Genomic DNA, 25,601 nt, shown 5'->3' on the forward strand with positions numbered 1-25,601 from the left:
AGTTGCCTTCCCTAACACGGATGCTACTCGATAGTCTGGAAATTGCATGCAGGTTCCAACTACTAAATCTATTTCATACTGGAATAGAAAAGTGAACTACTTGCTGCAAGACAAGGTGTTTATTGACTGAAGGAGCCTTTGCCATGACACAACTGAAGGTACACAGCTAGAGCTTTATTGCCACTGATCAATCATCTCTGTGAACAATGATTTTATTACATTAATACTAAACCTCATTTTGTTTCTTTGTGCTCAGGGAAATTGATGGGGTTATGGTAAGGGTAACAGGGAAGGTATCAAAGAAAATTTGGACTTGAGATACGATGGAAAGCTTTTCCTTTTATAACCTCTCAGTGCCAGCAGCCTGCCTTCAATGTTGCCCAGGGTACTTTAAGTGATGTTCTTATAAGAACAGATTTCAAGCCATTACGAATCTCACATTTCAGTCTTCTTCACTTAAAATTATCAAGTAGTTCTAATAGCAGTACTAAGTAAAACAGGACAGGAAAGACAGCACTGTTAGTACAATCACTGCAGAGTGGCCAGGGCACTCAGTAACCTTCCACAGATGGCATTTAATGCAATAGAGTTCACAATTTAGTTTTTTAGATTAGATTAACACTTAAATGCATCTTATCTGCCTGAAAAAGAGGCAGGCAAGTGAGACGCCACAAAGCTGGCAAAGGAGGAAAAAGAGAGACAGCTAGCAGAAAAAAACAGCAGTTTCAAATTACATCATTTTCTTTTGCCACAAGAACTTAAGTATCCCACAACCACAAGGTTATTTTCTTCCCACAACTTCACCCCTCATTTTCTATCGTAAACATCCAATGACTTGGTCAATACTTTTGACTTGGGCCCTGATCTTGCACACTTGCATATACATTTAAGTTTACTCACATGAGTAGCATCATTGGCTGCAATAAGACAATTCATCAAATGCGTAAATCTTTTAGGATCGCTGGCTTTGTTTTGTTAAGGTGATGCAGAATGTTAAAATAACTTTGTTCCTAAAAGTTTAGCAAGGAACTTCAGAGTGGCAGGAAGAAGAAAAGAACCAAGAAATTCACAGGTTCCTTACAAGAAGCTGAAATTAATTTTTAAAAGATGCACTGCAAATGCTAACAGAAATAATCTTTGCTCTGCTCTATCTCTTCATAGTGCAAACACAAGTTGTCCACATCCTGAAATAGAGAATTTTAAAAAATTAAAATGAATAGTTTCAAACTAACACATTTTTCTCTGTCATATGCTGTGCCAAATTGTGCATTATCGGACTACTGATGTGCTTCTTTGAATGATTCATGGAACACTTAAAGTTACAATAGCTCACTGATACACATCCTGCTGAGATTTATTAACACTATAACATTTCTAAAACTAAATAACGTAATGTTATGCGCATATGATGTCCTGAATTCACAGATCTCAGTATTGCAATACATTTTGAAAAACCCAGACTTGCAACACCTAGTGTCATAGGGGATGTATGATTCTAACATAACATTAAATTCTGGTTCTGTCTATACATAACCTCTTTCAATACGGGAACCTGTATATACCAAAAATTAGTTACGCACTAGAAAACCTACAGCCATTTCAGAGTACTGCTTTATGGCTCTGGAGGATTTGTGAAATGGTAATTTCGATGGACTCAATGTGTACCAATTCAAGACAAAAGTTTGATGCCACTAGCACTAATAGGTCTCTCCTAGCTGTAATAAGGCAGTGGTGGGGGTTGTGGTTTTTTGTGTGGTTTCTTTAAATGTATGTATAATAAAGGTGTCTGTCTGGGTTTCTTAAATATATTAGCCTAATATCACTCTGCGTGAGTTTTCTACAGATGGGAGGAATGAGAAATAAAATCACTGGATGTCAGCAGCAGAAGCACTCTTCCAAATCTGTGACAGAACCACATTACTCTCTTTCCTCTTGACCTCTTCTGCTTTTCACAATCTTTCAGGATCATTCTTCTCAATTAAAAGCCCAAGTCAGAATTCAGCTTATATTGTTTTAAACTATTTGACAGAAAGTCTCTCCTCAAAAGGCAGACAATTATATGCTCATAATTCATGAACACAATTATCCACTAATCCTAAGTAACACTGTTCTTCATGATTTTCACTTGAAAATTAAGTATATAAAGCACTGGAAAAGCAAATTTAAAAGGAAAAAAAGGAACAATTCTTTTTCTACTTAGAACAACACAATGTACCACCAATGTATTACGTAGCTGTGACTAAAACACTTAAAGTATTTAAAACTAAAGAGTTTTTGATTACTGCAATGTTTGAGATAAGCTATTAGATTATAAATAAACACTGAAGCTACTATGTGTTGCACACGATAGACCCGGCTATAGAAGACATCATATCTATTGGTTTTCCTCTTTTAAAACAGATGTGCGAGTTCAATCCCAGTGTCTATATAAAAGAAGGTTTCCTCTATGAAAAATAGGAAACGGGGTATTAGCAGCCTCCAGGACTCCAAGGAATGGAGCAGTTTCAACTTCCACTTCAGTCAATGGAAATTATGGCTAGATAGATGACAGTAAACAGCATGCAGAATCAGTTTTAAAAGTTGTTGCAAACAACTACCACCTATTTTCTTACCAGAGAAAAACAGTAGGATGCATCTCACGAGTAATGCACTTCAGCAGTAGCAAGCATTCGCAGAAATGTTTCCAATTAATTCAGTTTAGGTTGTCATAAAATTGAAAGATAAAACACATTAAAATTTGCATGAGAATCAATGAACATTTGAAGATGGTGTCAACTTGCACCCATAATCTTTCCAGGATCACAGCACTTAATAGTATAATGTATTTTGCAACTACTGAATTAAAATGTATATTGCACTGAAATACGTCTTCTAAAAAGCCAGTTACAAATTGCTTTGGTCTATTTGTAGCTTAATTTATCACCAAAATACAGAAAAATGATCAGGAAACCTGACAGAAGTTTAAAACTGATTGTCAAAAAGAACTTAAAAATTTTCTTTATATATGGTATTATCACTTAAAAGAAAACACTTAATAACAATAATAAATAAATGCTTTATTCAATTAATTTGGTGCAATCTTGTCTTCACTCTGTTGAAAAGAGTTTGATCCTGTTGGTCCTATTTCCTAGTGATATGTAGAGCCTTCTTTTACATTTTATGACAATTTGAACATATTACAATCAAACCATTCAAAAATTAACAGAAATTAAGAAAACAACAGACAGACTGCCTAACCAATAAGATTCTAAGTTTGACGTGGTATATGAGCTCCATTGTCTAACTGAGAATATTACTTGAAAATTAAAAAATCTTTCCTGAAAACTGTAGAACAAAGAGGAAATGTTAGTAGAAATAACAAGAAAGTAGAAAGAAAACCAACAAATCATGGCATTCAAAATGATAGTCAGTCATTTTCAAAAGGTGTTGCCTCTTCACTCTATTATTGCTTTTTGTATTTCAGAATTTCTATCATTTTAAGCTTCTTAGCAAAATATGGTTCTTCATCTTGATAAATCTCCAATAAAACAAAAATATTATCTCCTTTGCTGAAGCAAAGGAAAATAACATTGTCTACACAGCTGGTGGTCCTACATAGCCTGTCAATGTCATATTACACTGACAGGTTCTTCTGAAACAGATGCACTGAATTTCTGAGACAGTGTCAGAATATGGAAAGTTCTGAGGTGGTTTCTACTCTTGTTACTGATGTGATATTTACAATAACAAACAAACTCCTGACTTAGCTTCACCTCCATTTGCGTATCCCCCAGAATCTACTCTGTTAGGATCATTCAGTTCTTCAAACAGTCCCGTTTCAATAATTTCTTCCTGCCAGGCTATAGGGACAGCACCTGTTGCAAACTTTTTGAAGAACTTCTTATCTTTGTCATCAAACTCAATTCCTCGTATTTCAGAGAAGTCAGCAATGTCTGCAACATCTTTGGCATAGACAACTGATGGATCTGGCACAAACGGAGGGTCAATAAGGTTTGCCTCTAGCCTGTGGAAATTTATTGTTTTGAAGAAACTATGTTTTCTTGGGTCATCATCTTGATTTCTGCAATAAAGCAAAAGTTCGTTAATCAGTATGATGTTTTGCTCTCAGGTGTGCCTGTGTTGTACACATGAGAGTATTTTAAAGTGGGGGGGGGGGGGAAGAGAGAGGGAGAGAGACACATGCACAATGCAATGCAATTCCTTTTTTCAAAACCATTCCTTTTTTCATAACCAAAGAACGCTGCATTGCACAATATAAGCAAAGCTGAGAAGCAGAAAACATCCTGATCCCATTATTCATTACTCTGCCTCTCAGGGTAAATTAGTCTGGGCAAGGCGCCATGCAAGAGTTGCAGAGCTGCTCCTGGCAGTGCACTGAGATACCCATATCCAAAGACACACTTTAACCAGAACTGAAGATATAGCAGGATGGGGCGGGGGAGTATTGGATTTACTGTCCAACAATAGCAGTCCAATGGTTGGCTCTATGTTACCTAGGATAAGAATACCTATTCAACTCTAGACTGGGGTACATTGGATTAATGCATCTAGGGGGTGACTCTGAGGAACAACAGTCTGAATAGGAAACTGGTGACAAATGACATTTCTGGTTTTATCTTAATTCAAAGCAGCTATGCATTTACGCGATAAAACTCAGTTATGTTGCTCTAATACATGCCCAGTTTTAGTGAGTCTGTTCATTCAAGTGAACTACTCTTATAAATGAACAAAGGTTTAAAGCAAGAGATTCAAATTATGACATTAGCAGAAGTATGTGTGCCACTGTCACAAACACAATCTTTATTAACGTTGTTAAAACCCAAAAATAAAAATCCAGAAATGACTAAAATCATTGTAAATACATATTTTAAACACATCTTAAGAAAAACAACTGCAGACCTCAGGGAGAACTTTTGCTGTAAAAGAAACAGTGAATTGTTTCATTGTAGACCCACGGAGAGACTTGTAGGATATTCTGATGGTAAGAATAATGAGCCTCAAATGTGTGCTCGTTAAAGCATGACCAAGGACCACAGCTTTTGAACTGTGCCTCTAGTGTCAAGGCATGCAAAGTTTGAGTTTTGAATTCTAGTGAAAGGAGGAGCAGGGAGGACCACTGTATTTTTTTACACCTATGCCTTCTTTTTTTTTTAATGTATTTATGGGTGTACCGGTCTTGAAAATGGTAACCTAAGAAAAACAACTTTGGTTTTTGGCCTCAGAAAATGGCAGTTGCTAACATGTTGCTATTTTCTTTTCCCACTTCCTTACAAAATCATTACTTAGCAAAGTGTAAGCACTCATGTATTTCTAGACGATGTTCTATGAACAAACTGTAATGCAAAACTTTGGCAAGTCTCGTTATCTTTGCAAATGTGTAGAAGCACCATATAGAAGTAGTAGATTTAGGTGACTATACAAAATCTTCCTTTTTTTTTTTTTTTTTTTTTTTTGAAGACCTTATACCATGTATACAGAACAGCTCCTCCAGCTTGCCACTACTGCCAGTTCCTCATATGCTGTCCTGGCATTCTTCTAGCCTGCCTTCATGCTATCCAGGCACAGCTGAGCTCAAACTACCAGCTGCCCTTTTCAGCTCCCTTGTTAGAAAGTTGTCATTTTGTGCCTCTACTGCCTGGTTACTCCAAGCAGGTCACCACCAGCCACTAACCACTGTACAGCGCCACGACCAGGATGCTAAATCACAGCCTGAAGAACGATAGATGCTGCCATCTGGGCACTCTGGGCAATGAAAAAAATGACGTTTTCAACCCAAAAGAGCCATATAAACACAATTACAAATGTATAGATTAAGCCAACAGGGATTATGACCTCTGCATATACATAGTCTTGCAAAATCATCTCCTAACTTAACTAGCTAGTGATAACCAAGTACTTGAGCAGCCCTCGAGCCTGACGTGATTTATTTACATTCACTGTTAGCTTGAAGTGCATTAGAGTTGCTGTTCAAATTACCTGGTGTCCTGGGACACCAGTGGGCTAGTAGTGCTGACAATCCTACTGGGCAGATGCACTCACAAAAATTTCACTTTATTTTGCTTTTTCTTTCTGTAACATAAACCAAAAAGCACTAGAAGCTGGTGAAGGCTTCAGAATGGATTGGTAGAGTGTTTCTCCTCCAGATGTATTTTCTGACACCACCAAAACCATACAAAGTTTAAAAACATAAAGCTACAGGAACGCCATCTACTGGAACCAACTGAGGCATCTTCCAACTAGCTGGAGATGAAATTGAGCTCTTCCTGTGTGAATTGCACGTTTACATAACTTAAATACAAAGAGCAAATGAACTCATGAAACTCTATCAATTTTGTATTCCTCCATTTAAAAAAACAAAAAAAAAAGTCACTTTACAGATTTGGGATTTGAGATGTCAATACCAAAAAGCTTGAGTGGAGAAAAAGGGTTACATCTTTCCTGAGTTAGCCAGTGTATTGAGTCTTCAATAAAAGAGTGAAGTATTTTAAAAGGTCAGGTGTACAAAGTAAAGCTGTCCTTGAGCAGCTTTAACTTATGCAACAGGCACTTATGTAGATAACCCAAGGTCTTGCTGTCCTTAGTAGAATTACAGTGCTAATCTTTACATAAGGATGAGCTGTCCTGAATAGTATTGCCCTGTTTAAGACGTACATGCAGGCTTTTATTCTGTATCATGCCCAGGCATGGTATACATCCTATCATTTTCCTTCTCTAAGTATGGCACATAAGAGTAAGAATATCTTAAACAGTAGAAAATTAAAAAAAGAAATCTGTGCAATTACCTTTCTGTGTACATTTCTCCCATTGCTGAGAAATAATGTAACAGTAAGCAGATAGAATGATTTTAAATGATTCCCTTGGCAAAGGGAATGTGATTACAGTAAGTGAATAGTCTATTGCTGGTTTTGCTTCAGACTTGCTGAATGAACTTGACCAAATCACTCAGAATCTCTAAATTTCATTTTCCCCTACTCTGAAATTTGTTTACTTCACAAAATGCTATAAGACTAAATGTCTACAAAGCATGCTGACTTATAAAAACATTTAGAGCATTCTACCTTACATTAAATTTATTTTTAAAATAAGCTTTTTAAACATATTAAAAATAATACAGATTTTGTATTAAACATACTCTATGTGCTGTTGATAGTATTTTTTTTTCTGCAGCCGTGCAGTATTGTTGGGAAAACTCATCAGGCACAAAGAGTAGTTGTCTTCATTTAGCACTGGAATAATAAGAATATGTATATTAATGATATATTACCTTTCATTAAAGTTAATTCTTTCAGGCAAATGTGTGACTAACATTTCGCAGAACTGTTCCACATTGTTATGAAATATAAATTTAGAAGACTATCTGTGCATTTTCATTAAGTCCCTGTGTCTGTTCCACCTTTAGATTGGAAAAGGACTTGATGAATATATTTGTATTCACAGGTGATTCAAATCATGGTGTATTCTAAAGACAGGTACTATCAGTTTCCTATGTTTTTTACATTTTTATTATGTTTCTTTTATTTTGTCTAGATTGCAAATGTAGATCTCCAACCTGTCTCATTAGAAATGCACTAAATGATTTTTTTTAATATATATATGTACACCACCCCCCCCCCCCGAGGATATTACAAGTTAATTCTTACAATGCTTAGCTTTCCAATTTTCTTCTTATTGAACAGTTACTTGAAATTGCTAAGTCCATCAGTCTTCATCAACCCAAAGCCACCTCTGAAGTCCCCAAAAATGTTTTGCTTTATAAGAATTTGTGCCCAATATTCTTTTCCTCCCTTTTCTCCTGCGTGGAGTCAGGAAGACCAGAACCTCTACAAGATTTTTTTTTTTAAAAGCATTTGAGTAAAGCAGAGGGGTTAAGGTATCTTCAGTAAGAAGCCAATGATGCAGCCTTGCAAGTTAGATATCTGCAGGGAGAAGATCCACATTGCAGATTTGGATTTTTGCCCACATCATTCCAGTAAGTGATACAGCCTAAGATTCTGCATTGAGTCTGCATTAACATAGATGCAGGTACCTACTTGAATATCCTTTATCTTTAGGAAAGAAAACACAAGAGAAATAGGCTGCTCCCTTCTCCCAAAACTATATAGAGTCTAACCCCACAAAATACAAGGAAGGGAACACCTATGAGTAGTCTGGGGTGAGGATGGACAATCACACTGTTGCAACAAAATTCCTTATTTCCATATTATCTTCAAAACTTCCCACCTCTCTTCCCAGAAGTGAAAGGGAAAATTCAGTACTCTGTAGAAAGTCAAGATCTAACCCCGTTTTGTGTAATACGTAAAATAATAATATTGTTTGCAGCTTTAATCTGGCTTTTACCAAGTTTGAGAAGTAAGGCATACCTGCTTCCTAAACGATTCTCTGTTTTCTTAGCCAAAAACAGTCGGCAAATATCTTTCACTTCCTCTGTAAAGTTGGCATGTTCAAATTTCACCTCATCTTCCAGAGTTCTTCTTTTAACCTCATCCTTACCAACCTTTTCTTTGAAATCCTTGAATGGTGTTCGCCCAGCAACCATCTCATAAATACTACACCCCATAGCAAACCAGTCCACAGGATAGCTGTAATCTTCTTCCTTCAGGATTTCCGGAGCCATATAGCCATTTGTCCCAGCCTATTGCAAACATACAGACAGATTTACTATGCAATGTCAGTAATGAAATGCATACAATTAAACAGATTAGTCTATAATTCTTCCAAAATATTAGTAATACAATTGATATATTTTGTACCTAGAAACTCTAGGTTTACCTAGAGTTAATACCTAGAAACTCTAGAAACTCAATCTGTATAATTGATATTTTTTTTTATCTAGAAACTCTGAGGTATAACTCTGTTCTAGCACATGAACTATTTCGGTCTTTAGACATCTTAGCATAGGGGAAAACTGTCTTAAATATGCTCTTCAAAGGTGAAATGTCTGTGCAATTTCTACCTAAAAGTGGTTTCTTTTTAAATTAATGTTTAGCTTGCTTTCATATTAATTTTTTTCCTGTTGAAGATAGTGTTGTTAGCTTTGTCCCATAAACACAACTAGCGATCAGTTTGAAAAGATTAAAAAAAGACAAAAATCAGACAAACAATCACCAATTCCCTCCCCGTTCAGTGGTTATAACTGGTCCAATACAGGGGTCTGCTGCCAATGAGAACATTCCCATCAAGCCGGTAGCTGAGCTGCATGAGGAAGTTCTCACCCACGCTCCCTGTTGGTTTCTGGAAGGAAGTACTACCACCAAGGGCCAAGAAAAACTCTTAAAACCATTCTAAGAAAGTAAACCTATGAAAATTATAATTAGTAAGTTACATGCATTCAGGTGAAAGAACGAGTTCATATTTCCTAACTGAAAAAAGCTCTCTGAATAAAGACAACTACTATATACAGCACTAACGGACCCTTCTCCAAGAGAAGTGACTGCTCTTTGGAGGGGAATCTGCCGGCTTCCTTCCCAGAGCAGGCCTGGCAGGTTCCCCCCGCGGGAGAGACTGCACGGTGTTCAAAATAGCTCCTGCTGCCTCTCTCTCTCGGGAGCTGATTCACCTGGGAGGGAAGAGAGGAGGTCAGCCTCTCTGTATGCTTTCTGCTGCACTGTTACACGACGGAGGATGGGAGATTTCAATTGAAACAGCATTCCCTCAGCTGACCCAACATTTCCTGCTGCATCTGATGCTATATATTTTTTTATATATTTACCAGGTTCAGCTAACAGTGATAACTACGTCAGGAGTTGTTTGAACCTCTTTTATATCTTTCTGAAATACTAGGACTGATGAATTAGTAGTATTACCATTTAAAATGAAAAATTATGTTTGTGTAAAATCCCACTAAAGGTTATTCAAGATGGTTATCATTACTGCTACCAGAACACAAGTAGCGACAGAGATTCAGTCCAAAGCAAAACAGTTAGAAAAAGGTAACTAAAACTAGAGCTCATATGGACAAATTATATCTGCAAAAAGCACAGCTTAATAGATGAATTCTATTTTATGGGGTCTGGGTAACTCCTCGAATTTTTGCAACTTTAGGCACAGTATTTCTGAGTCAGGTCTCCCTATAAGCTTCAGCTTATGCCACTACGTATTACGGCATATAGTCTACTGTAAATAATGTGTGCAAGAGGGGACATCTTGGCATCAATTACAACATAAGCCTAATGGACAGAAAATTAAATCCAGTTTGTTTTCCCTCTTTGTATTTTTTTTACTTTTAGGGATACAGAGCAAAATTCTCCATTTGGTTGAAAAACAGAAATGAGACGAGAAGAACAAAAATATCAGCTGGGTTGAAAGCAAAAGAAAAGGTTAAAAGCGAACTGTTGCCTCCCTCACTAAACCCACAAAAGTACAGAGGAGCCATCTGGGCACTGCACAGCTGACATCACTCCACAGGTAATTTGTACTGTTTGCACTGAATTTCTCTCAGTAAAAGTTAATATTGAGAGATACCCTGACAGTATTACATTTTTATGTATGATTACTGCTCCATTCAAAAAGGGGGATAAGTGCTCAAATACAGACCACGGAACCCAGATCCATCTGGCCTCAGAAGATCATGAAACCTGGAAGGGAGACGAGGGGTTGAAAGCAGTAGAGAAAGTTTGGTACAAAATGATGCACACAGAGCTAATGCCTTGAAGAACTGATGAGTCTATAATCATCAAAATGTACCCTGACAGCACAGTATGGTCTTTCTGATAAGACATTACTTTGCTGCAACTTAGCATCATCATATGGGAACTGGATAAATCTGACATGGCAAAGTCAGAATTCTGCCATCATGAACGTGCCTCAAGGCAGCTCCTTTCAGACTGCCTCTCTTTCCTTCCAGTTGTATTCTTTCTTCCATAGTTGTTTTTTCAAAAGAAATAGTTGCCAAGTAACTTCAGTCTCTTCCATGTGCATTTTCCACGTAACCTTCAGTAAGTCACGCTATACAGAAGAACACCGTGCTCTGACATGGTACGGATGTTTCTCAAGAAGAGAGGAAGCAAGACCATAACACTGCAGACCAAAAAGACTGCATGACTACAATTTAATAGAAAATCGAGATGGACCAACTTCAGACTGAAGTGAAAGACTGTGGATGGGGTTACTGTGAACAAGAATTAAACTTCAAAATTCTAAATTAGTAGCACTGAAATCTTTTGAGCTGTTATTGAGCTGATCCAGATCAATCTGAGAGAAGTCTAGAAAAATATATTGTTTCTCTAATATATCAAACCATTCAAATTCAGAATTTTATGAGAGCTGTTTTTCTCGTGAAATTTAATCAAAACTTGAACCTAATCTTAAAACAAATCTCTCCCAATCCTGAAGCCTTCCTACGATTCATAATGAAGGAACAGGCTGAGAAGCAGGAACCTAAACCTGACCTCATAATCCCCGAGACTCAAAACCCACTTAAACATTACCATTTTATCGCAGAAACAAACACATTTCACAAGTAGTCAGCGGTGACGTTAAAGGGGGAAGAAACACATAAACAAGCAGGGGGAAAGAAATACATAAATCTCTGCAATCTTTACCAAAACAGGAATTTGAAGAAAGGAAGAAAAAAGCTTAAATTTTAGGCTTTTTCACCTATTTCTACATATGTGGAGCTTTGGCAAAATCATTTGGGAAGAAAGATGATAAAGCCATAAGCATTTGCTCTATTAGGGAACACAAAAAAAGCAATTATTCAACCCCTGGAACTGGAAGAACAAGTATCTTTTAAATGAAGATTTAATTCTATCTTTGGGGAGTAGATAGCATTAGAGAGACGCTAAAACCTAACATCCCTGCACTAATCATTATGGAGAACAAGATGTCAAAAATCAGATCATCTTTCAAGGAAAAGAGATCCTGTGGCAACATGAAAGGCAGCCTCAATGACTCAGGAAAGGTTTATTTAAGCAGGTAAAACAGAAGCTTAGTGAAGGGAGTTTTTAAACTGTACAACTCTCACTAGCAGTAGTGGGATTTGAGCAGCAAAAAAATAGTGTATTAGGTGGAAAGTGTACCCACTGATTCCCAAAGCCAAAGTGAATCAGAATAATGAGTTAAGTTACTCTCAACAGGCCAAAGAGTAAATAAATATGTAAATTATACTTGAATGTAAAAAGGAAAAAAAAAAAAAGGACAGAAAGCAAAGGAATTAAAAGATATCACAAAAAAGATAAATTCATTATTTTTGAGAAGGGGTCTATTTTCCATGGGCTGGCATTGAACGTTTAATTCAGTTAGAATTATCTGACCGTGCCCCAGAATGGATACCTCTAAGTATGGGTTACTGGTATGTCTATCACACAGAAGATCATTAGGTTTGTATGATTTTGTAGTTGTTTTCACTCAATACAATTTATAAGTAAATTCAGTGGTTGTGCATTAACTGAAAAACACATTTTCTTACTAGATCTTATTTTACACGGATAAATTTCACTCTTTTAATGGAAACAGGTAAAATAAAAAACCACACTCAGAAAGCTGAAGTCGTTTGTTGTCAACTCTACACTACTAGGACGTGCACTGGGTTTTGACTGAGACTAAGACCAAGCACATTATTTTCTTCTTTCCTGTAGGATTCCTGATAAGACCAGAAACCATTTGAACATATGTGTTGACTGCTCAAGTGATCTTACAGAGACACATAAACACATGGAATTACCCCTTCACTGACCTGGAAGCATCTAACAAGACACAATAAAAAAAAAAAGTCACAAAGGAGCCAAAGAATGCTATATTATCCCAACTTTTTTAGAGACGTCAGAAATCACATGCCGTTGCAGAGGCACACAACATTTTGAAGTGTAGTCAGTGCAACACTAGCTGTTTTTTGCTTGCTCTCCATCTAATACTGTCTTTTGTGATGATTTATTTATTTGCATATGCTGTTTGAAATATAAAAATAGTCATTAAATTTCAGTCAATTAAATTTTAATTGTCTTGCTTTTGAAAAGGGTTAATAGATCTACTTCTCCCTTTATTTGTCTATCTTGGGAACAACCCAAAACACAATTTTTCAATAATCTTCTAAAATGTAATGACCAAATGTTGTCCTTGGATACATTAGTGAAGAAGTTCTGTTAAGTGGAGTTGTTGCTCTGAGTGTGGTTTGACAGGGCATAGTAGAAATGACTCATCTGAAAGTATACAAATGTTTCTTTTGTGAAATGTGATCCTGCATAAATTTTTCAAAGGTCACATAATTATAATCTTTTAATAATACAAGATGCAATCCTGAGAAGCCCTAAGTGCACTCGGTTCCCAGCACAGCCAATGAGTACTTGGCACACCACAACTCTGAGCAGAATGAGGCCCACAGCGTAAGTACGCTCATACATCCTACTCAGATTGCTGTCCCGAGAAGGGAAAGTCCCTTGAACACCACCATTATCCCAGCTTCTAGCAGATGCAGGGGAGAACGAAACAGAACTCTCTGGAGCTTTCATCAGCACAGAAACAGGCAATGAGGAGAAATGGGATTTAGATCTCTCTACCTTTTCCCACAGATCTCTGCAAAACAAACTCAATTGATATAACAAACCAAACAGTAAAGCAAATCAGAATGTCTATCTTTTGTTTGCCATGGCACAAGAACTGTTGAACAGAGGAGAAAAAACAAGCTGAGTTTAGCTCTATCAGCTGTTTCCTGGGGCTCGGTCCTTCCTTCCTCCAAGGGGTGCCACTGCCTGCTTTGTTCTCTCGTCCAGCTGTTCCTCCACTCCTTCAGCAGTGGCCTTAGCAGACCCTGCAGGAATGCGGGAACAGACCACAGAGAACACTTCTCTGCACACGAGCTAATAGGCCCTAGATGTAGAGAAGAACTGATCTGCCTCTGTCACTCACTTTGCAATCTTCATTTTTCTCCCAAGAGCCACTGTGAGGAGGAATGGAGCGTAATTTAAATGAGTCACACAGAATTGCAGTTCCTCCACACTTTCTCACCACATGTTCATACAGTAACAAGAAGCCAGTTGATCAAATGAATAGGCAACTATCTTTCAAAAGAAGATAAAATCAAATCTAATTAGGACAAAAGGCACCCTCGAAAAGTCTCAAAGAACAAAGATTTTGGCATATTGTTCATGCTTCGCAAAAGGAAGGACCTTATGATGGGATGGCCCACCATAAATTGATGGGATACTGATTCAGAAGAACACAGGGGAACTGTTCAGAGTACCAGGAAAAGATAATGAGAAAGACTGCATAGGAGCTACTGAAACCCACGTGCTTACACAAAATTCAAGACCAAAGGGTTTTTTCGTTTTCACACTAGGACATAATTTTAAGAGGGAAAGCTGTCTGCCTTAAAAAAAACCCCACACAGATAAAGGCACAAAAGGGACAAAACAAATTTCTGCTGTATTAGAAAAAAAGGAAACAAAATTGCCTCTGGGTTCAAAGTCACTAACTGGAGTAGTAAAAAAATCCACCATCAGTTTTTACTCTTTTAAGCTTGGACTTCAGTAGTCATTGAAATCGAGGAAGCTGCACAAATGAAAGAGAAATAGACACAGTCACAGCATGTTTTTCAGTTTAGATTCCCGCTATATGAAAATCAAAGGGATAAACAGCTTGAGGAAGGACAGTCCAGTAACTGGGCACCGATTTTAACGTTGGACTCTAGAGCACTTCCCTGCTTTCTTCCTGTGCGATAACGCATAAATCACTGTCTTTGCCTCAGATCCCTACTGGAAATAGAATCTGCTAACATCCCCACCTTGGTGAAGGGTCATCAGAAGAAATATGCATTCACAGACAGTGAAGCAGACATTATAGGGATGGACCACATAGGACAAACAGAACACTTGGTACAGACTCATAACCACACAATTAGAATTCAAGAATTATCAGGGTTCTCTAGTCTTCCTGTAACGTTTTTCCCTTTAATTTCCCTTTAAATTTCTCCTCCTGACCATTTCCCATCTATAATGTGGGAATAATAATACTTTATTCAGAGGTGTTTATGGTTTTATTATTTAATGACCATGGAATATTCCATAAACAATATTAATAAGGCAGAAAATTCTCCATCTACTTAGCTCTGTATATATTTCATGAAGCTCTTCATAATGAATGCAAATACAGTATCATAGCACGACGCGTAGCTGGCTTTCTCAAAAAGGGGACATCAAAGAGAAATTCTGTGTTCAGTGCCAGCGTGACTAAGGGAACAGGACTGCAAGGTGCCCTGAGAAGGGTACTGGCCCTCTGATGCAGGTACAGCCCCTGTAGGTTAAGCAGCCCGAAGGACAATGACGCCTGGATGGTTACTGTCTGTCACTGAAATACATGGGATTTCATCCACCTTATCTTTCAGGATTACGACTAATGTTGGAGGTACAATTCTTTTACATGTAAATCCAGGAAGATGGGTACTAGCTGCATCAGACCAAAGGCCCACGCAGCCAGTTTACTGTCTGTGAATTGGCCAAAAAATGGATGCATCGGGAAGACTATAAGAACCTGGTGTGTACATTGATACTTCTCTAGAACTTTCCTAGACTCCAACTGTTTGCAGTTCAAGGGCTTCCAGAGACAGAAATGTTGTCTTCCATCAAGTGTCCACTCTCCCCCTGAACCTAGATAAATTCTTAGACCCTGAAAGATCTTTTGCAAGAGTCCTGCAGCTTAACTACACATTGTGTTAAGAACCACCTCCACGTATTTTGAACCTGCTACCTTTCACTAGAGGATTGTCAACTTGAACAATGAGCAAAACCAAGCCCACAGTTTTCACTTGCTTGTGTCTGCAATTTCAGGATTTTATTCTGTCTTCATAAAAAAGTCATTATACATTTGTTAACTGAAACTACTCATCACAGTAAGTGGAATGTTACATGCGGTCCAGTAAGAACAGAAGTACTACATTCCTCACCATCCCGTAGCTTACAGTTCCTACAATACTGCTTCTGGTCAAAGCTGTCAAATCAACAGTTCAAAGAATTATGTTGTCAGTCAAATGTTGCATTTCTTACCCAATAAAATAAAAACATCTTTGACAATGTTGAACCAACAAGCGGCCCACTAGATAATTTACCAAAGAGATCATTCTAGAATATATATTATTTTTTATAATAAATAATGAGCCTCAAGAGACAAAGGGACTGAACAGTAGCATTTAGCACTTACATAGCGTTTTTCATGTTCAAAGAGCTTAATTAAGCTTTCTACCAGCTCTAGGAACTTGAAAAGGAATCTTATCTCTTTCTTTTTTATAGAACATGCGATAGCATTTATTAACTGTCAGATTAAACTGAATGAAGAACAAGGTTAAAAGTCATGCAAAGAGACCTGATGCTATGGCTTAAAGGGCTCCAATGTCTTTTCCCAGACAGAAGAATGTGTCTCATGGGTGGCACACCCTGTGTAGGAAAAGCATTCCAGGGGACACATTGCATTCTCAAAATTTTACATGACTACAGTATGCTTTCTGCCATCTCCAAAACTGCAGGAGGCAGAATGATCCCACAAAATCATTTTTGCTCCCTTCACTCTCATGATCATGGCATTTGTAGCAGATAAGGTTGTGTTCTGTAAAGTATATGTTTCAGAGATTAAAAAAATCTGAAATATCTGTTATGATGACGCACTTCATAACAACTGTGATGATCAAAATTTTTAAGAACAAAGTTCTGCCAGTATAACATAATAAATTTTATGTCTTACTTAAAAATGCATAAGCAGAATGGTGGTTTTGAAACTGTAAAATAGCAGCAAGTCACTCTAATCCTGCGCAAATGAACGGCTGTCATTTTTCAAAGTGCAAAGGAAGAATAAATTTTTACAGAATCTTATCCAATAAGAATGCCATGTCATAATGACCAAAGGTCAACTGTAGAATAGCTTGCTGAGTTATTTTTTATTTCACAAGTCTAAACCCTCCTCCTGCTTCTCAACTGCCTTGAAATTAAACTGCAAGTTTCAGGAACATCTAAATAGATTTCCTTCTGTTTTCCTAAGAAATAGAATCTTATAATAAACAAACATACAGGAGGGCAAAGGGACATTTTGAGTAAGATTTTAACCAAAACATGTTTTTCCTATAAAAATATTATGATGTCCTTCAAATATATAAAACATAGCACAGGAAAACTGTGAAGAAGCCTGAAACCTCTGAAGATATGAATGCACTTTTATAAATACTACAAAAATGTTTGTCTTATTTTTCATAGTTTTTATGTCAATATTTAAGCTCACTGGCTCACATGTATCTGGACAAAAGTACTTCATAATTTACATGCAACAGTTGCTTTGCACAAAATCCATACCCAGTAAGGGCAGAAAGTTCTTCCCGAAATAAACAGCAAATACGCACTGACTTCTGGAAAAACAGAATTAAATCCTCTGTATTTCGATATGCGGAGGATATGAGGGTACTAGACAGAAGAACATGCTCACATTTCTCACAACCATTCTCAGGAAATTAAGTGGTATTACTCTTTCGGATAAGGGCAAGAGCATTTGACTTGCATACAATAAGTGAATTTTGACTTGTGTGAGAAAAAGCTGCAGAGACATCAAGAAAAAGGATGCCAGGTCAAACTGTTCAAGTGGAGAAACTTGGGACGGAGGCTTCTCATTTCTGTCATATGCAAAAAGAACTAGTTCCCGAATCAATCAAGTGAGTATATTGCCTATGCAAAAGCCATCTTTGCAGGCTCTCAGTTTCTCCTTGTTGCCTATTTCAATTGCATAAGACAAAGAGAATCTCCTAACAAGATTTACAAAAGGGATTTATGAATCCTCCAGCTGATGTATGGGTGATGGGCATTTATTCATACATGAGAGGCTAGGAATTTTTTTGATGTTTTGAAAGTGGAACAGATTTATCTTTAATGGCTTGTACACTCATGAGAGGTGTACAAAACTTTCAGAATGCATCGAAATACTGTATTTTTTGCAAACTCTAATGAAATAAATACACAGATAAATCCATATATTATATACTATTCAACCCTGTATAAGGAACAATGAAGGTCATCAAATGATGTTTCTACTTCATAATATATAGCAAAAAAAGAGACAGAAAAAAAAGGCGGAAAACTGCTGCTTTGTTTCACTGTCTACGATGTATTAAGAGACATTTTCATACCAGCATAGCTACAGTCAAACACATGGAGACAAACATTTTTAAGCAGGTGCCTAAGATCAGATGTCTACTCCACATTTGTTTACTTGGCAAGTTTTCTATTTTATTTTGCTTATTCACAAGGAAGATACACTTAACACCTGAAGAACTAGAGAGATCATGAAAAGATTAGCACTCAGGAAGAAAAACCTAAATCGCTGAGAGAGATTTTTAGACAGTTGTTGAAAAATCTTTAATTATTTTACTTTATCTTTAGCATCTATTTAGTTCACACCTGCAGAAAACAATTTGGAGGAAAGCGCTCTATTTTAAAAAAGGAGCCATTCTGCTTCTTCATTTAAGAGTACGAGACTAAAACAGGATCTCCATACTCAGAATGAATATGATCTCATAATAAAAGTAGCTTTACTGAATACAAGGGTAGCCTGCATTGTAGAAATCTGTTCAGTGTGAGTAAACTGTGAAAATACAACCCAGAAAAGCATATTACTTTTTTTTTCCTCTGAAACGGTACTTCAGCAAAACAAAGGAATTCAACAGTTGCTGCTACTGATATTTCTAAGATGAGAAACAAGAAATAAAATGAAAGATCAAACAACTCAAGCTCACAAGCTTTCATTAGACAGCAGAAAAAAAAAGAAAAAATACAACTTTTTTAATATATCACCTTGTAGAAAGACCACGATAGATGCAATTTAAAAAATTATTTCTACCTTACATTTAACAAATAAACTATCTTAATTCTTTGTAATGGGTGTAGACTGGCTAAGTAAAATGTATCTTAACAGATGACCATTAACTGTACGAGACAGCTAAACCATGTTTTCATTTGGTACTAGGCATATTAGTTAATTACCTTCAGGCAGCAGAATGACTTATGAATATGATTAAAGCAAAGTTAGGCATTATTCTCATAGTGCAATAGAACAGTATTTTAAGTATGATATTGAAGAACCAGGTCACAAAAGAGAGTTACAAGGCTTTGAAGTCGGAACTGCTGGAGAGATGAATGAAGTTCAATGTATTACAATATCCATCAAAACAGAAAGCTTCTTTGCAAATGGATAAATAAATTGAAATGAAAAGGTTTTATTTTATAGATCAGTAGTATTGTCCTTATAATTAGTGACTGAAAATTGTAAGCCTTAAATTGTCAGTTCAGATCATCATCCAAAATCTAGAAACAGCTTTATGATATTAGGCACTTCACTCAGATATACAGTACAATACAGATTTGGCCTGGAGGAATATATTTTCTGCTTTAGCTTATAAAATTGCCCTTATAAAATGATGTTCACAAAATGGTGCAACTGATTAATTTAATAATTCTGTCTTGAAGCCATATATCTTTTGGGGTAAAAAAAAAATCCCAAACCTAGACAAATATCTTCTCTCAAGATTTTTTTAAAGTGATAACAATTTGCTAGTCATACTCAAAAAGCACGCTATGACATAAACTTTCTGCCAATTTTAAGTCACAATGTAAGTGTGACTAGTAAACAAAAATTAATTTAACAGCACCATTTTTATTTTATTACAGGGGTACGTGGTGAAGCTTAATGCAACAAATTTTGTAAAGGTGTTTTTAGGTCTTCCTCTGTATGACACTACTATAAATAACAGCAATATCTAGCTCTTATATAAATGTTTTTTAGTAGTAGCTTTCAAATGACTCAAATAGGGTTAGTTTATAGAAATGCAAAATAATACTGGCAATTATTATTCATTTAACTCCCTCATAGCTATGATACAGAAAAAAAAAAAAGTCGTCTTCTTTCTTCTCCTATTTCAATTTCCTGTATGAATAAACCTGCTTTTAACAGAGATTCCTTAGAACACACTACAATCCTGTAGTATATTATTCATTGCCGGTTTTGCTCTAATAAAAGCACCCATATAACAGTGCTTCTAAAACAGCGAACAACAGAAGAAAAATCATTATAACCTGATGACTACCATAGAAAGTGAGGAGGAACAACCGCCTTGTCCACTACTGCTTTGAGATTCTACCCTAATACCAACAGAAGTGGTTAGACATTTCTAAATGCAGTCTTTCATTTTGTCTTTTTTTCTTCTGCCAAACCCCACATACTTACAAGCAGGAAAAAACTGCCCTTGGACAAAATGATCTTTTCTGATCATAATAACTGCATGCATCTATAACTTGCAAAGCACAGCAAGGTTTATAGCTTTGGGTTCACTGATCAAAATGCCATCTTCACAAACAAAACAACATTCCCATTTCACATAAGTTCTGTTCTATTTAAAAACCTGCTTTAGCTTTCACAGAAACTGTATTTTCATATCTAAAACACAATGCAGTCTCATTTTAAAATTATTTCCTATCTAAAAATATATCAGTTTCCGTATTTTCTTTCACTGAGAACTAAAAACACTCATAATACAAACTTTTTAAATTGCCAGGAAAAAATATATCCTTCAAACTACAAATTACTGTATTAAGTAACAACGTCAAAAGACGTGTGTACTTCAAGCATGATGCAAAAGGTTACTAGCAGGTCCTCTGTCTTCTACTGAATTTCTACAGAGTAACTTGAAAGACTTGGGGAATCTAACATAAGGCAGTTAGACCAGTTTATAATGTTACTGCCATTTCTTCATATCCTTAGCTTATTTCAGACACATTCACTCATTAGATACATCTTTAAGCTCCAGACACCTTGGGAGAAATGTGCTTTTTTCATAGTAACAAACACATCTTTCTTGTATAAACCTCATGACATTATCACAAACGTGGGTTAGTTTGGGATGACCATAGGCACAGCTGAAGTGCTGCACAGTCTAATTCACACAGCAAAACCCAGTTGATCATCCATCTCTTTCTTCCTACACATGCACACAGGCATGCACATTTGCAAACTGTCATCAAGTCTGCTAACTTTTTCAGGAATTAATTTGTGGAGGGAGGAAGGTTAGCAATGGTTTATTGTGCAGCACCATGAACACCTGCAATACAATCAGTAGCATCACTTCAGAGTAATCTGGAAGAAATTGTATTCTTCTATGAGCAAAAACTGAAAACAGAGAGAGTCGTATCTTTGACTGTTGCTCATTAAACAGACAATTGGTTACATCCCTGACTATGCACTACTGTTCAAGGCACAAGGCATCTGTCTTAGCCTCTCCAAAATGACTGGTTCAAGAGTTTATCTTAAGAGAAACAACAGGTTGAGTTGATTCTACTGTTTTTGTGTAAGAGAAATTATTTTACTACATATAGCGTCCAAATGAGTTAATTAACCAAATCTTCTTACCACCTGTCTCTTAGAATGAAATGACCACGTAAGGTCTTTAGCAAAGCACAAATCCTGCGGAATTAAGTCTCGGACTCATAATGCATTAGAAATAGAACAGCTTCCCTTCCCACTGCCCATGTTCAATGAATTTGTACTCACCCTCTGAGTGATGCTTTTTCCCTCTTTGACTTGCACTGCCAATCCAAGATCAGACAGTCTGCAATTACCATTATCATCCAGGAGGACATTTTCTGGTTTCATGTCCCTGTACACAATCTTGATAGAATGGAGGTGCAGAATCCCACAGGTGATCTGAGCTGAGTAATAGATGACCCTGTTCATTTCCAAACCCCTTTGTCCCACATTGTAGATGTGATACTTCAGATCCCCTCCATTCATGAGGCTCATGACAAGACACAGATGGCTTTTGCTCTCATAGGCATAAGCTAGTGTGACTATGAAAGGGCTGTTGACCTTCTCCAGGATCTCTTTCTCCAGTAGTGCCATCTTCTCTCCACCTTTCTTTTTCAACCTTTTCTTATCCAGTTTCTTGCAGGCATACATCTTGCCAGTATTTTTCACCTGGATGGCACAAACCTAGAGAAGCAAGATGCATGAGGAAAAGCAACGAAGGAACTTTACACACACAGACTGGAATATCAAGGGCAGTAATAGGCAGGAACTGGGGAATCACAGATGCCTATTAGTAGCTGCTGATGCTAACTTCCGTGGCAGAGTATATTAGCAGAGAAAATAAGGAAAAAACAAGCATACAATCTGTTCTGCCCCAGACCAATAGATGGTGGACCTTATACAAAGTTCTTGAGGACACCATTAGTAGACATGTATTAGCAAATAAAATGAACAAGGACCCATTCTCTGACCATAAGAATAAGCGGCATATACAGCTTGCATCTGTATAGCTAAACTCTCTTCCATCTCAAAAACAGGTAGCCTTATTCATGCTGTGTTTTGGGAACAGATCGTGATCTGTGCTATTCCCTGAACCACACCTAGGAACTGTCTGGGAGTGTGTGAGCTAGCGCAGGCTAAAACGGTGCCAAGGAGCAGACTATTAACTATATGGACAGTCATGCAAGCTTTCATAAATAAGCCTGCTTTTTTACTAGCATAGATACAGAATATAAAAATTTTAGAGTACCTCTTCACTAACAGGCATCTGGAGCCTGTATCACAGTATAGATAAAAAACACAGCCTAATTTCTGGGAAATGCACAATCTGAAGGAGCAAGTTTTGTAAAACCGTAGAGAATTTCTTAATCCATTGCCAAGTTCCTTGTTGCAAACCCACCTGCTGGTCTTGAAAGGGGATGACCCACACCCTTAAAAGTACAGCTCTTACCTCTCCGAAGCCACCTTTGCCCAGCACTCGGAACTCATAGAAGTATTTCTCAGTCACCGGCTGCTTCTCAAAAACTTTCCATTGGAGGAATTTGTCATAGAAGGGGCTGGTCTGGAAGTCCTGGAAGGGCTTGCCTTTAAGGAAGAGTTTGGTTTCCTCCATGGCCAGCTGCACAACATTCTCATACTCTTTTGCAGTAGCTGCCTGGCATTTGCTGGCCAAGTCAGAGCTCATGAAAGCCAGATAGTTTTTGGAGCCTGCCTTAAGAAAATTGGTGATCATATTCTCCATGGTGCTGCTCTTGACATTGTCCTCTGCCAGCTCCCAGCTTGACACCTCATCCAGGAAGTCCCTAGCTACCAAATATTCTGGCACTGTCTCTAAGAAGTCCCTGAAGAATTTCTTGCCAATGGGCTGCTGCTCACAGATGCTGTCATAATCAGCAACAACAGACTGCCTAACCTCTGCGCATTGATCAATCCTGGGCAGTGAGAGGCTCTTACGCCTCTTTTGCATCTCCTTGGTGTCTCCATCTCCACTCTTCCTTGCTTGCAGGTAGGCTGTGTTGGCAATCAGGTTGTCAAGCCCCCCCATGTCACACATCTTGGCAAGCTCTTGGGGTGGCAGAGCCTGGTTGAGACAAAATGAGTAACTGGCCCAAGTGCTGTGCTGTAGCTGCCCTGCACTTCTCCCTGCTAGCAGTGTGTGGGGGTTCTGAAAAACACCAGAGAGACTAACTGCTTTTGCATTAAATACCTCTCAAGGATTTTCAGTAAGTACCTTTAGGTATATGCACCATTTGTGGAAAGTGACTGGTAAGAGGTTTCTCTGTAAGGAGCTTTGAGTCTGCTATGTATAGCTGAGGGATGACATCCTAGGCAAACCTCCTCACTGGCAGCACCAAACGCACGCAGTTCAGGTGGTGTTTTTCAGAATGGGCCCTGATAACCTTTAAACAGACCAAGATTCCCTCTACGGGCACTGTCCCTGGCTGCTGAGAACACGCAGAGACTGCCATCTGCAATACATGCACACTCCAAACTCAGTGGCACTCTGGCCACAGTTAGCAGGACAGCCTCATATCTCCCTTGCTCAACACAGAGAACACCGATGTACTAAGAATTACGTAAGTTGGGATCTGGTTTTATAAAAAGCTTTTATCTGCCTGAAACAGAAGCTGACATAGTCGAACATGAGTCATTGAGCTTTAAATTATCACACAATTCAGTGTTTTGAGCATCCACACTTCCAAAACTCAAGTTATACTCAACATCAATGACTGAGCTCCACAGTTTATGCAAACCTTGATGCCTCATGTGGCTCTGCCTGAGCGGATTACATGCAGAGGGTAAGACCTGCTGCTGGTCTAAAAATAATGATCCCTATATATGAAACAACATATAGTTCTGACTTCATCTCCTACCCACAGAAAAAGGAAGAACACTTCAAATGACCAGCCAAATCTTGCCAAGACGCTTCCATATGTTATTGTGGAGTCAGTTTATTTTCCCTGCTGAGCTTTATGACAGTAAGTGGCAGGATGAGAAGGTGGCAACAGTGTATGGCTGAGGTGGCATCAACAAAGGGACAAAGCTGATTATAATCAAGTGAAGGCAAATTCCACCTGACTTCACTCATTGGCCGCCTTCCAGGAAGCATGTGCCCCATTTTTGTCCCCAAAGAATAAAAATCATGTGTGGCACTTACTAGACTAAGCCCCCTTCTGCTGTGGGGTCATGTGATTCGGCTGCTAAAACTTTCTTTAAATGTAAGGAAAGTATTATGGGTAGAGGAAAAGCAGTTCCACGATTCTTCCAGTAGCAATAGGGTCAAGCTGCACTCTTGAGGTCAAGGTCAAGTTTCCTTTTCTCTTTTTTCACTCTTAGAACAAGCTGAAGAGCTGAATCACAAGTGCTAAACATTAGGAGTAACAACAGGCACCTCTCAGACCCCCTACAGTAAGTGCTAAGCCCTTCTTGGCTGCTTTTTGTTACTCTACTATTACGCAGTATTTTGTTTTTACATGCTTAATCCTGTCTGCATTGAATCCATTTGACATACAACTCATGCTTATACTCTACAAAATGACATTAGAAGCATGAATGTTTTTCTAGCTGGGACCGAGAGGGCCATCCATTGCAAACTGCTATGTGCGCATGAGAACGCACTGTACTCTAAAGCAGAGTATTTGAAAGTCTTGCTTGTACAGCAGTCGCTAATTCTGCCAGGTGACTGCAAGCATGGGACAGGAAAAGGTTACATAAAGGGCTAAATAACGCAGCCAGCAGAGTAAGCAAAACTGAAAAAAGTCAAAAGAAGAAACGTGGAATTCTGCTGGTGGCTTTCCTGAAAACAGTGGCCACAGCAACGTACTCCTGTAATATCCTGCGTGCAGAAAGGCAAGAAAGAAGGTAATAAAAGCTTTAATTTCAGGTCCTAAAATTCAGCAGGGTCTTTTTTACATTTAGCAAGAATGCCACCACAGCTCAAACAGCAGCAGTACAAATGGCTGGTAGCTGAGGACCTAAGGGTGAACTCAAACTTACACCAGCTATTGATACAGTCATGTCTAAGCAAATCAAGAAAATACCTAATGTTTACGGTCTCTTCATAAGAAAGACACATTCACGGTTCCAAAAATCATTCTGCTCTGTTAATTAGAATCTTTCCCGATTTCTATGGAACATAAAGTTTCTCTAAAAGAACATAACTTCATAAAAAGCGAAGTGAAACAATACGTATCAGACACACATTCATTATTCCAGTCACTTTTGAGGGAAGACTCTAGCTAGATGTGCTGAATTATCCATATCTGCCCAGCATTTATTGAACAGTGGAGAAAAGTAGTTCAGCATTAATCTATTAGTTGAAAATGGCTATTTAAGCTGGTGTT

The 25,601-nt window shown here is 37.7% G+C and overlaps 1 protein-coding gene across 1 annotated transcript; it reads right to left on the reverse strand.

The window, feature by feature from the left end:
• Nucleotides 1-3,043: 3,043 nt before the first annotated feature.
• GRK7 (G protein-coupled receptor kinase 7) lies at nucleotides 3,044-25,533 on the reverse strand. Its single transcript, XM_082319821.1, has 4 exons — nucleotides 22,709-25,533; nucleotides 21,505-21,942; nucleotides 8,361-8,632; nucleotides 3,044-4,060 (listed from the first exon to the last, which is right to left on the reverse strand). Exons 1-4 carry the CDS (start codon nucleotides 23,309-23,311, stop codon nucleotides 3,718-3,720), a joined length of 1,656 nt encoding a protein of 551 aa, XP_082175947.1. The 5' UTR covers nucleotides 23,312-25,533; the 3' UTR covers nucleotides 3,044-3,717.
• Between the last annotated feature and the right edge of the window lie 68 nt (nucleotides 25,534-25,601).

Source organism: Platalea leucorodia (genome assembly GCF_965183815.1).
Source record: "Platalea leucorodia genome assembly, chromosome: 8".
Classification (NCBI taxonomy): Eukaryota; Metazoa; Chordata; class Aves; order Pelecaniformes; family Threskiornithidae; genus Platalea; species Platalea leucorodia.

What these genes read in the sequence shown, in the direction of transcription:
- GRK7 (XM_082319821.1), bottom strand. Translation starts at nt 23,311, where the DNA reads ATGTGTGACATGGGGGGGCTTGACAACCTGATTGCCAACACAGCCTAC. An exon ending in GAAAAAGCATCACTCAGAGG is followed by an intron (nt 8,633 to 21,504) that starts GTGAGTACAAAT and finishes TGTTTGCAATAG; the next exon opens with GCTGGGACAAATGGCTATAT. An exon ending in GAGAATCGTTTAGGAAGCAG is followed by an intron (nt 4,061 to 8,360) that starts GTATGCCTTACT and finishes GCTTTATTGCAG; the next exon opens with AAATCAAGATGATGACCCAA.